This window comes from Parasteatoda tepidariorum, chromosome 3 (assembly GCF_982258835.1).
Source record: "Parasteatoda tepidariorum strain Cologne lab strain chromosome 3, Ptep-v5.0, whole genome shotgun sequence".
NCBI classification, from domain to species: Eukaryota; Metazoa; Arthropoda; class Arachnida; order Araneae; family Theridiidae; genus Parasteatoda; species Parasteatoda tepidariorum.
The window spans coordinates 35,969,058-35,982,014 of NC_141757.1; the positions used below are offsets into that span (position 1 = coordinate 35,969,058).

Consider the following 12,957-nt stretch of genomic DNA (forward strand, 5'->3'; position numbering starts at 1 on the left):
TCTCTAACCCATAGATCCTTGTTGGAAAAAAAGCATAACCACAATATTTAAATCGATATACAACAAATGTGGGTGGCTTATTCGTGGCTTAAAATATATAAGTCAGAAGAAATGTGTTCACTCCCCCCCCCTAAAAAAAGAAGAAAAACAAATACCAGATCAGGTAAGTTTTCTTTTCCAGAGAGAGAGCAAAATAATTTCATTGTCTCAAAAGAAAGATAATATCTTGCCATTAAACGACCAGCATCTACAATTTAAAGAAAATCTAATCTATCATATATTATATATTACATAGTATAGAATGAAGTAAAAAAATTAACTTACCAGTTGGTTCAACATTAAAGCTGTCATTGTCCATGAAAATTAATTTATACTTTCTTAATCCATTCAACTCAATCAGGCACATATCTGTGAGGGGAAAAAATTCATATTTTATTTATAAACTCAAATTTCAAAATGGCTCTACAAGTTTAGTTAACCATAATGATAAACAGTCAGCAAAAATATAAGAAACATAGATTTCTTAGGCATAAGAAAACAATATTTTATCCTTAAACCTAAAGTTAATTTTTGAAAACTGCAACATAAATTAAGTACAAAGGAATTTAGGCTCTGTGAAAATATAACATACTCTTAATGTGACAGTTGCAGTAAATTGGAGATGAATACTGCATCACAAAAATATGGTTGATAAACACAAACATTATGTTGTTTGAGAAACAAAGTAACTCAATATGATAATGAACACAACAGAAAATGGTGACTGTCTATTGAAATTGATATCATTCATTTTTAGCTTAAAATGGAACTGCAGAGGCATCAACAATAAAATCAAAACAGATACAGATGATATTCCGGCTCTGTTTTGTTCGCAGTTTGTAATCAGTTTATTTTCTTCTGGTCACTTATTGCATTTCGTAGGAGGATCATAATAAATTAAAACTTAGAAAATTATATTGATTAGATACATACTAAATTAATTACTACACTGATATAGTTTATTAAGATTGATTGTTAGAGTTTAAAAATGGAAAATAATAAATTTTCTTCACGTATTATGACTTTTGTACACTTCTAATAATGCACACAAAGTCGATAGAAAAAAAAGAATTTTTAGTTAAAATTTTTTTATTCATCACAACTGATTTATGTCAGTGCTACTGCTATTCATGAAATAAAAAAAATTACAATAAAACAAATAAAATAATAAAAACTTTTTAGATTTTTCGTTTAAAGGAGTTATAGCATTAATCAAATAATTATTTTTTCTTGAAAAAAACAAAAGCACAGTTTTTTTAAGATCATATAGGTTCAAGAATATCAGAATTTAAGTTATCAATGCTTTTGTTCTGATTGAATAGATTATGTAAGCAATAGCAAGTTAAGAATTGACATTAACATTAATTTGTTTTAATAGCTTAAATGATTTATCTTAGTATTTAAATACTAAGAGCATTTTTCTAGAGTAATTGTTAATCATGATTTAAACTTGTATATTTGCTTCTAAAGGATGCACAATAATCTCCTTTATACTTTATAATATTTTGCCAACGTTCAACAATTGAAAAGTACTGTCTTGTGTCATAGATTCAAATACAGTAATTTTAGCTAAATAAGCTGCAGCTTATCAACATTTAAAAATTATCATGATTTGCGCTCTATACAGTGATTTTATTTTTTGTGCAATTTGTGATTTAATTTTTTTGTGTTCCGGATTAAAAAGCAGGAGAAGCAAAGAAAGAAAACCAGAGTGAAAATTCTAACTTACACCTGTGAGAGATTGTTCTGGGAGTGGATGGCTGGCTGATAGAGCGAACTTTTATCTGGCTGCTCTTATTGCTGAAGTCATAAGTGTTGCATGATCAGCATTGGGCATTTCACTCTGTTCACCTGCAGCCAATTAACAGTTTCGATTTTCTTTTTATACCATAAGGTTAATTCTTTTGAAGTTGTACATGAGATTTTAAGTTTGTGCGTTTTATATTCGAACGGAGCGGCCTACACAATCATAAGCAAAAATTTCAGTAACATTTTTTGTGGGGCGATTCTATCAGATATTACTGCACATTAGGAAAACTGCAGGGACTTTTTTAATTTTGCTGAAAATATGACTATTTTTTGATTAAAAGATTTTAGCAACATACAATTTAGTATATTTACCCTGTGAAAATATATATTTACTTGATTTAAAAATAAACCAACAAAAATATCTACTATTTTTCGTGGTTACGACTATATATATTTTTTTCCAATGCATACCTGGAGAATGACCTTTCGTCATACAGGTATCTAAAGGGCAGACTTGTTGGCCACTCTTTCAGGGGCACCATACTAGGTGGGCCAACATTGCTCCCAATGTAAGGACAGATAGCACAGAGAATGAAAGAACATGCTTTGCCTGGGATTTGAACCCAGAACCTTTCTGATGCATGGCCAGTTCCTTGACCCCTACACAGGCTGGTCGGCAAACAGAATTCTCAATCTTCATTAATTGATTTTTTTTAATTGTTAGTATTAATATTTTTTCACAATACATCTTGACTTTTAAGAATTAGCACTCAAACTTAAACAAAAATTGCAACAACAAATTATTAGTTTACCTAAATGATTTGCACAATTAAATTTTTTATTGTACAGGAAAAGCAGTCCTTTGTGGTCTCATAATTTCGAGATTTCCAGAAATTAGTAACACTTTAATTTTTTTAAAAAAAGAGAAAAATGGAAAATTTAATACTAATTTAAAGCAAACCTAGTAACTTTTTTTCAATTTTTTCTCTTGATAACTCCATATTCATACCTGAAATGACACGAAATTAAATAAACTGAAAATTGAAAATAAAAAAAATGCATAATATTTTCTACAATTTTTTAAGAAATGTTTAACTTCAGATGCTTCAAAGCAACTGAAACAGACATAAAAGTTGAGTGTAAGGGTATATGTCTTAGAAAGTTGTTTTATTTATGTTGTTCTCATATAAAGAATAATTTAAAAACTTAATTTTACTCATTTATCTGAAATTGTTGAGTTTGTGTTTAATTGATAAAATATGAGAATTTAACTGATAAAATAAAGAGAAATTACTGAAATGTTTTGTGGATTGTAAACATTAAGGAAAATTGAAAAAAAAAATCTATGAAAACCAAAATAAGGGAACATGTCACTTGGTTTTGTGGTCAAAAAGACTAGTCTGGCCATGAAATAAAAATTAATTTTTACAAAACCCCTGATTTGTTTTTGATAATTTGACATAATAACATCTATGATTCTTTTTTTGTTAAAGTTTACTAATAAGAATGAGATTGATATCAATATTACTTATTGTTGAAATACTTGCCTAAGAGACATAAACTGTAAGAAATTAGAATCCTTATATGACAAAATAGTTGGGTGTAATTGATTGAAACTTAAAATTCATGCAAATATTTAGATAACCAAATTAAGAATCATCTTGGTAAAACTTTATTATCGAACAATAAAATTTTTCTTACTATATTATGTACATGGGTAAGTTCTTTTCCCTTTATCATGATTATTAGTTTAAGATGTGAACATCATAACTAACATAAAAGAACTCAGACAAATTTATAAGAATCTTACTAAAAAATTACAGAATATAACCAAAATATATCAGTTACTCAATATTTTACCAACTTGTAAACTATTACTATGCCTACAACATTTTAAAAATCTGCATGATTGTAACAGAAATAACGTGATTAGTTTGAGAATGAATTTTATTCATGGCCAGGCCTAATAAGAATCCCCTATATACCTTACTCAACTCCTTCTAGAATTTTAAATAGAAATAACTTAACTTTTTTTATAAAAAGTCTTAAAGAATTTTTGTATTTAATAAAGAAGATATTCTATCATTTACGCGTCCACTCATTTTGTTTTTCATTTATCTCTTTTCACGACGTCCAACTTCCTAGTCTAAAAATTTAAATTCCATAAACGCTTCTGGTCACGCTCTTTATAATCTCTTTGATGATTTTTTTTGACGTTCAGAAAACAAAATTCAACTCTGCATTAGCTTACAATAACCTAAACGAGAAACTCTATTTTTACTGTATTTGTTTGTACCCTAAAGTAAATAGAAAATTTACAACTTAAATGTGGCAAGATATTTAAAATTTTGTCTCAACATTTTGCGAGACTTACTAGCTAGACATGTTCTGAATACTAGGCTTTACTCCTGTACTAATCCAATTTATTTGCGTGCAAATAAAACCTACCATAATATTTAGGGTTCTTAAAAACTCTCTGATACAGATAGGTGGCTCTTAACCATTCCATGGCTATAGAAACATCTGTTATAGTTCCAAGGACAATTTCTGCATTTAAGTGTTCAACAATATGTTTATGTAAACTATAAAAAATAAAAATTGTTAGATATTAATTAAATATTTAATAATTAAAATTAGTAGATTATTAAAATTATTAGATATCTCACATGTGTCCATAAAAAAATCAATATACTCATTAAAAGTTTCACAGAGATGTACCCCTTTAAAATGGTCATAGCATACAAGAAATTTTTTGCTTAGTTTTTAAACATAGTTTTTAAACTTTCAGATTGAATAGATATATAAAAAAAACATTATACTTCTAATAAAAGATCTGGAAAAATAGTGATCGACTCTCACAAACTATGTCATGCAGAATATTTTTAATATTAAATATACGTATAGATTTTTTTTAAAGTTTTCAGAAAATTTAAAAATAATCCATTTAGAAATGCACAGAATATTTCGCCAACAATTTTAATTGGAAATATTAAATCACTCTTTTGAATTATCCCTTTTTGAGAAACTTGATTTATGCAGATTCTATTGTAAATATGAGTGGCTTTTCAATCTTTTTATCAATGGTTGCCATGAGTTTCCATGTATTTATTAAGACACATAAATTTTGACTTGCGCATTTAAATAATCACTTTTTGAAATGCTTTTATTAATTTGTGCACATTTTATTGTAAACCCAAATTACTTTTCAATTTTTTTTGGCTGCTATGCATTTCACATGGTTTTGAACAAGCAAATATTTTTAAATGATACTATTACCATACCCAGAGTTCATCGTCATATTTAAATGGTCACTTATTGACACACTTTATTTGTACATATTTTACTGTAAACCAAAATGTTTCTTTAACTAATCAGTTTTGGGTAATTAACACTATGCATTTCTGAGTTTTATTTATAAATTGTAATACATATTGTTACTACAAACAAAATTCGAAAAGTAGAGGAAAATCTGAATTTTTTACTGTTAATGGTATTGTTTAAAAAATGCTTCAATAAAACTGTTTAATGCTAAACGTTCAGAAACCTTTTTTAATTTACTAAATATAAATGTTCTAAAGTTAAAAGCATGTTCCCTATTAAATGTTAAATCTTATTTTGAACTATAATTGTTTGTTGTAGGATTGTTTCAAATTAACACATTTTCAACCAAAGGTACAGTCCGCAAAAAAAAAACGAATCACCCTGAATAACTTTCGTTCTAATGATCGGATTTTCACGAACTAAGTGTCAATCTTAATGGTTCCTGGGGGTGACCTCAAATATGCTAATTAATTAGTGCTAACTATTAATTAAGTTACGAAATCAGACACAAAAACGTACTTTCTCTGAATAAACATGCATTTTTTTTTACATATTTGGATTTCTTATCTTCAAAATATAGGGGGTAGCCGCAATCTGGGAAATGTGGTCCCCATAGTTTGGTCAGGAGAGCGATTCAAAGTTCGTACCCCTTAATGTTAATTTCGCTTTTTGCGTTTTCAGTCATATTTTCAAAACTAATGAAGCAATTCAAAAAAAATTGCACCCACTCATAAAACTCATTTACCCAAAGATAATTTCATGCAAAAAATAATTTTTAATAATTATTTATTATTTTTTATTATTTAATTAATTTGAGGATGAAAAAATATTGAATTATAAGGTATGAATTTTTTTATACCATATTAATCTACATATTTTTCAATTGAAAAATCTAAAGTTTCAACTGTTTTAATTTATTAGAAGCTGAGAAAAATTATAATTAATTATTTTTAAAAAAATAATTTGGCGACAATAAAGAAATAACTAATTGGGGCGATTAATATTAAAATGTGATAAACTTGGGAGGAACTTGACTTCGCGCGCGTAGCGTAAAATTTCATTCATATTTTTTTCGCTAATAATCGTTTGCTAATCTTTTTATTTTTATTTCTTTCACACTATAAAATACGATGTTTCTTTTTTAGTCATTTAATAATTTATTTGCAATTTAGTAAAGAATTTTGAATAAAAAACACTTTATTCAACAAATGTCTAGTTTTAAAAAAGCGTGCTTCTGATAGAATACACCAGATTGTGCTTTTTTAATGTGATTATTTTTTATTTTTTTAATTTTGTTTTTCAATAACTGATACAATTTCAATAATATACATACGTATGCATAGATTTGGAATAATATATTTATCGATTTCTTGAATATATATTTTATAAATATTAATAAAAATACGTAGTCAACATTTTTAAACATCTCTCACAACACCGCAAATTTCTCAACATCTTACAGGGTAAACTAAACAATGAAGGAACACTTAAGCTTAGCTTGCCTTTAAAAAAAATTAATAAAAATTTCAAAATTTGTAATTTTAGCTAAATGATGGTTTCGACATATTTGTTATTAAATGCAAATTATGTAAAAAAATTTAGATAACTTACATAATATTGTTTTAAGCTTTTGGTGGTTTAAATAATAAGTAGTAAGATGACCAAGTGAAGGAACAGTTCTTACCAGTGAATAAACACTAAATTTTCCAGAGAATGAACACTTAATTTTGATAATGTTTGATGCTCGTTAGGAATCCATAGGCCACACAAATGTCTAAAAACAAGATTTTTCTTGGAATTACGACATATAACCATAGTTAATGTGGAAAATTTTACTTTTTTTTCAGTCATGGAATGGAAAGTAAAATATGTTTGAATACATAATTTAAAAAAAATGTTTTTCATTTTTTTCTCACAGTTTAATAGTCCGTTCTAAATTATGTATGTTTATCATTGTGTAATCTGATGATGTTTTTATTATTATTATAATTCGATCATTTTTTTGTTTAATCTTTTCCTCATATTTTTTAAGCTTTTTTTAAAATCTTTTTAAGTATTTTTTTTCTCTTCGTCATGAGTAATTTATTTCTTTTTCTTTTGATTTAACCTTCCTCTTTTTTCCAAATTTTTGGCCAATGTAAATGTATCTTCGAAATTTCTTTTGATTTTTCAGTTCCATTTCCAGAATTCCTCACTGGATAATAAATGAGAAAAAGGAGTTTCGAAGTTTGAGTAAAACCCATCTCTCATTGACTTATATCTAGTAGTTACTTATGAAACCAATCGTTTTTGCAACTAACAATGCCTCAAGAGGACTTATCTCAAAATCGGTTTTTAAGATACTTTCATTATTAATGTTAGTTGTCTCAGCTTCAGAGCCAAAATTTGATTATACAATTGTTCTTTTTGAAATAAATTCTTCAATATTGAGAAAAGCGCAGGCTATTGGATATTTGGGAGATTAAACTTTTCTATCAATGTTCCTTTAAAAATTTGCAACATAACTTGTGAGATTTCCTTCTCAAGCTTCTGAAGAAATAGCGCATCGTTACTCTCGAAGCATGTGTTTTGTTGATAAGTTGTCTTGCTCATTAACTCTTGGTGTCTGTTTTGCATGCATTTGTTACAGTCAACGTTTTCTACATCGAATGAAAAAATATCGCATTTCATAAAAGCATTTTAACTTCATCAGTTGATGCCTCAAATCTTATTTAAAAATGGATGTAAAATTTTCTAGACATATTGTTTTACAATTCTTTTGTTTTCAAGATCTAACGAGATTTCCAAGAATTACGTAGAAAACTAAACCAGAAAATTTGTTTTGAGGAACAAAACTTGCTCAGTTTCAAATTGATATGAGATTTATACCTATCCAGAAGAAGCAAAATTAGGAATTTGATTGCATTTTTAATTAGCCATGGGTAAAAACATTTGCAATATATTTGTAAAATGTTGCTGCGGTCATCGTTTCATTTCATGAATAGCTTTTAACAATGAAATATGTAGCAGGGACTGATTCTGTAATATCTCTACGAATTCTTCTGTAAGGAGAAACTACCAATGGAGGTACTTTTTCTTTCCTAGGTACTTTAGAATATAAATCCTTATAATTTTTAAGGCCGCAGATTTTTCCCGTTTAAGGGCAGTATTCAACTCTTGTTTCATTCGCATTGTAAATGCAATCACTTTATAAAAGGATGCCAGGGCTACTTCCCTCCTAAAGATTCTCTGAAGTTCTTAAAACCAGTATTTCGAATATTATTCTCTAAGGGAAGTTTTGCCTTTTGAAATTATCTTCGCATTGCACTGAGTTATCGGTGGATGTCACCTTAAAAAAACTTCACCCATTTTTCACCTAGATAATTGTCTTTAAGTGGATTTTTCCTACCAGTTCCCGTTAGGACATTAAAGACGGCAATAGGATAATAATTTAGCTAATTATTGGCACAAAATCCTGCAAAGATTCCATTCAAGCTTTTATTATTATATTTAGTTGTTATATTTAGTTAATAAATATAGTTTATTAAGGAGTCTAAGGTATGATGTAATAACTGATCACTACATTTATAAAGATAAATAATAAATTAATTATTATTATAATCCTTTAAATAAATTTAGCAATTAAATTTGCATATTTAAATGAAATAGTTATAGGAACTATTCATACAACATTTAACTGAATTTTAGGAGTCCTCTATGTCGCTGAACTACAAATTATCCAAGTAAAATCATATTTCACACATACTATTCATTCACTGGGAAATCTATTCTCAGTGAAGGAACATGCCTGTTCCTTCACTGGTTAGAAGTTGTTTTTTTTTATTTTTAACATAATTTTGATTTATAATATGACAAAAAGTACAAGAAAATTAAAATTTTTCTTTTATTTTCATTAACTTGAAAAAATCCCAGTAAAGGAACACTTGTTTATACATTGGTTTTTCATCGTTCTGTAATCCAGTTAATAATCACCCCCTAATCTCAGTACTTGCTTATGTTATGATGCTTAAAATAAATAAAACGTAACTTCAATGACCATATTTTGAGTTCTTTTTTTCACAATGAAAAGAAAACGCATTATTATATGCAATTAATTGTAGTTTAAACGGATAACAACAAACACTGACCTTATAATTTTGTCAAAGAAACAAGGCGTTGAACAGATACTAACAAATTCAAAACTTTTTCCAGAGAAGACTCAAAGACCAGATAACTAAATGCATTGTTAAAGGACTTCCTATTGTTAGGTAGTAAGCTACTCTTACCAATCAATCTAAATTAAAACGTTTAAAATCTTATTTCTAAGAAATATCTATGAAATGCTCCTTCATTTGTTGGTTTACCCTATATCATCCTAATCTTAAAAGAAATTTCCGGAAGTGTATCGCAGAACTATTTTACCAACTATTTAATAAAATTTTAACATTTTAAAATTCTTATTCTTTTCCATTTTACGTTTATTATTTCTTCATTAATATACTAATAATTTTTTTAGAACTCTAATTTAGATTTTCTTTAATTTAAGTTTCCTTTTCAAATTATAGTCAAGTTTTTTTAAAGAATTATTGTCTGCTAGCTAAGAATAAAACCTTGTTAAGAAATTAAAAACATTCAGCTGCTTAAAATTATTTAATGCAAAACAGCTGATTATTTACTTAGCATACTATTTTTTTGAAAAAAGAATATAAATTATTGATTGTCTTTTTTTTTTTGTTTCTTGTGACTTCAACTTAGATTATCTAAAATAGTGCTGATGTTTTATAAGTCACTACAAAGTGGATAAAGATACCGAACATAAAAAGCTGTGGAATACGTAGCCAATTTTTTTAGTGTCTTAAAATATCTCAGTATCTTAAATGTCGTCCTACTATCTTAGTTGTGAAATTAAATTTTTAATTATCTGACCACGTGTGATTCACTAATTATTTCATTATATCTTTTACTCTTTATGATACCAAGTAGATTTTTTTTCTGATAATATACTAAACTATTTAGTTTAATTTTTTACTTTAGCATGATTTCCAAGATATTACTGTAGTATAATTTGTTATCAGGAAAATGCCTTATTTTGTTAATCAGGAAATACTAAAAATTGAAATTTGTAAGGATTCCGAAGCTGTGCACACAATACACAATTTCCGACCTTATTTTAATTAAAAAAATTTTTAAAAAAAACGTGGCAAGTAGGCTAACATACTTTTTACAGAAACTGTGAAAACTAATTTTTCCGTCAAAAGAGGATAAGAATGATATTGCTCCAAGGGACCTACTCAATAATTTCGCTATTTCCAGAATGAAATCTGTTTGATCGAAATATATTATTCCTTGAAAATTACACGAGGGAAAAATTAACTTTTATTATTTATCTAAGCTTATTCCATTTATTTAATGATAGCGGTATTAAGGTTAAGGATATGCGTCGGAAGCTCCGTTTATTACTATACTATAAATGCATTAAATCATGTAGCTTGAGTAATTTATTTTAAGTAAATTATTTAATAATTTTAAGCAAATAAGGGTGTAAAAATAAACTCGATCGAAATACCCTGAAATATATGTAGAATAAACTTTGGAATCGATATATAAAAAATACCTTTTCAAACAACTTCGAGTAGGACGGAAACGCTAACTTGTTTAAAAAAGTTGTCCTTGTTACTATTTAATTTCGATTCCTGGTACTAGTGGACATTCCATTTTCACATTCGACTTTTGAAATTTCAATTGTAATCGGAATTTTTTTATGACCTTAAACTAAAATGTTAAGGCTTGCAGCAAAAAAAAAAATTTTTTTTTTACTGCATTAATTTTTTTACAAAGTAGTGAATTATTATTTTTTCAATCTAAGAACCTGTGCCTATAACATAAGTAAAACTTATTTTAATATCGAGTGAAATAATTTAATATGTTGTGTCACTAAATGGATAATCCCAAGAAACTGAATCGAAAATATAAAAACTTCATTGATTTAAAAAAATAATAGATGATAATAAAAATAGACATGTTTTGAGCGTCCAACAATAAAAGTCACTAGTTATCCAAGCCTGACAAGTCTTGAGAATGGGCGATTATATTTGAAAACTCGAAACATGTCGACTTTTACTTCCCTCTTCATATGTTTTGAAGCCAGTTGAGTTTTTATCGTCAATTATACTGTTTTACATTTGGGTCTTGATCATTATTTTGATAAGGATTTTACACTAGTTAAAGTAAACATATGCATTTTAATATTTTATCAGGATTCATATGGTCTTTAAAAATGTAAGAACATCAATATTGTAAAAGTTATATTTAACTTAAAAATTAACGTTTTGACACCAGATATTTTGAGTTAATGAAATTAAATATTTTATCTCTTAAGTTTTTGTGCTCCCATTTCAGTATCTTAAGGATCTTACGAGCTCTGTTTAAAAAGAGATCATCAGATATATATAAGAAAGCAAAAATAACCATAGTAGCAGTATTTGGTGGTAAATGTAGCTTATCGTAATTGAAGAATATGCTGTGCGACATTTTATGGTGAATTTGCGAACGTATAAGTTTCAGAATGTATCGAAACATGAGGATGCTATTTGCTAATCATCTTTATCCAAAGGAAATGATGTAACCTAAATATCTAGTAGAATGAAGCGATTTTTTAAGCAATGAATCCTACAATTTGCAACATATTATTTCAATATCTTATTCTTAAACATAACATATTTCAATCTTTTTAAAATGCCACTAAACATTCAGCAATTCCTTGAGTTATAGAAAAAGAAATATCGTAAATTATAGAAAGCCTTGTGAATGTGCATTAGAATTATTATACAATCTATATTTTATTTTTCAAGCACTTTTTTTTTCTTCAGACTTTCTTGCCTAGAAGACTCGATTAAAACTGTAAAAATGATTATCCCTAAAATTTTGTATATAGCTATAATAAGTTATGCTCATTTTATTTTAGTATAAAATCCTCGAATAAATATAGTAAAAACAGTGTAATCTAAATAATATCAGATAAAAAGTTCATGTATTTAAATTCTAAAAACTATCATAAATAATTTATAAATCGATTCAAATTTACTTTTCAAAGGAGATTAAAATAATATTTTTTTTGCTTTTTGGACAGAAATCCCCTAAAAAAATTGTTTATGGCCTGGAAACTTCGAGATATTTTCTATTAACAATAAATTAAGCCCCTCCGAGCAATCACTGAACATTATTTCAATTTTTTTACTATCAGAGTTTGGTTGCGTAGCAACCTAGTAAAATTAAGCCCTCCTCTTTTGAATTAGTCAATGGGTTATCTTAAAATATTTATTTGCGCAGGCGACTTTTTTTGGCGGTTTTCTGGACTATCGCCAAATATATAAACCTTTATTGCGGCCCAATTTACCACCCAATTTTTTTAAAATTTTGTCTACCCCCACTAATTCAAGGGTCTAGATTCCAAATATGTAAAAAAAATTATATGTTTATTCAGAGAAAGTACGTTTTTGTGTCTGATTTCGTAACTTAACTAATAGTTAGTACTAATTAATTAACATATTTGAGGTCACCCCCATGAACCATTAAGATTGACACTTAGTTCGTGAAAATCCGATCATTAGAACGAAAGTTATTCAGGGTGATTCGTTTTTTTTTTTGCGGACTGTACATAAAGGTACCATTTCAATAAATATTTCTTTTTATTCACACTGTGATGTATATTTTTCACTAATTTTATTTTTGTGCTATTTTTTAGGGTTCTGAAGAAGTCTATAAATTATTAGTAATTCAATAGGAGTAAGCCTTTTCTGCTGAGAAATTTTTAAAATACGATAGTTTAACTTGTAATTGTTTTAGACTAATTCTACTTTATGAAAATGT

The 12,957-nt window shown here is 27.3% G+C and overlaps 1 protein-coding gene across 3 annotated transcripts in view; it reads right to left on the minus strand.

Moving 5' to 3' along the window:
• The window catches only part of LOC107444333 (putative ATP-dependent DNA helicase HFM1), a 74,612-nt gene that overhangs the window by 30,571 nt on the left and 31,084 nt on the right, over positions 1-12,957 (minus strand). For all 3 annotated transcript variants that reach the window (XM_087159054.1, XM_087159053.1, XM_087159055.1), the window contains 4 exons: positions 4,237-4,370; positions 2,750-2,797; positions 325-408; positions 156-247 (listed from right to left, as the gene is read on the minus strand). In XM_087159054.1, the coding sequence (XP_087015180.1) occupies positions 156-247; positions 325-408; positions 2,750-2,797; positions 4,237-4,370 (358 nt within the window). The remainder of the gene's footprint in view (positions 1-155; positions 248-324; positions 409-2,749; positions 2,798-4,236; positions 4,371-12,957) is intronic.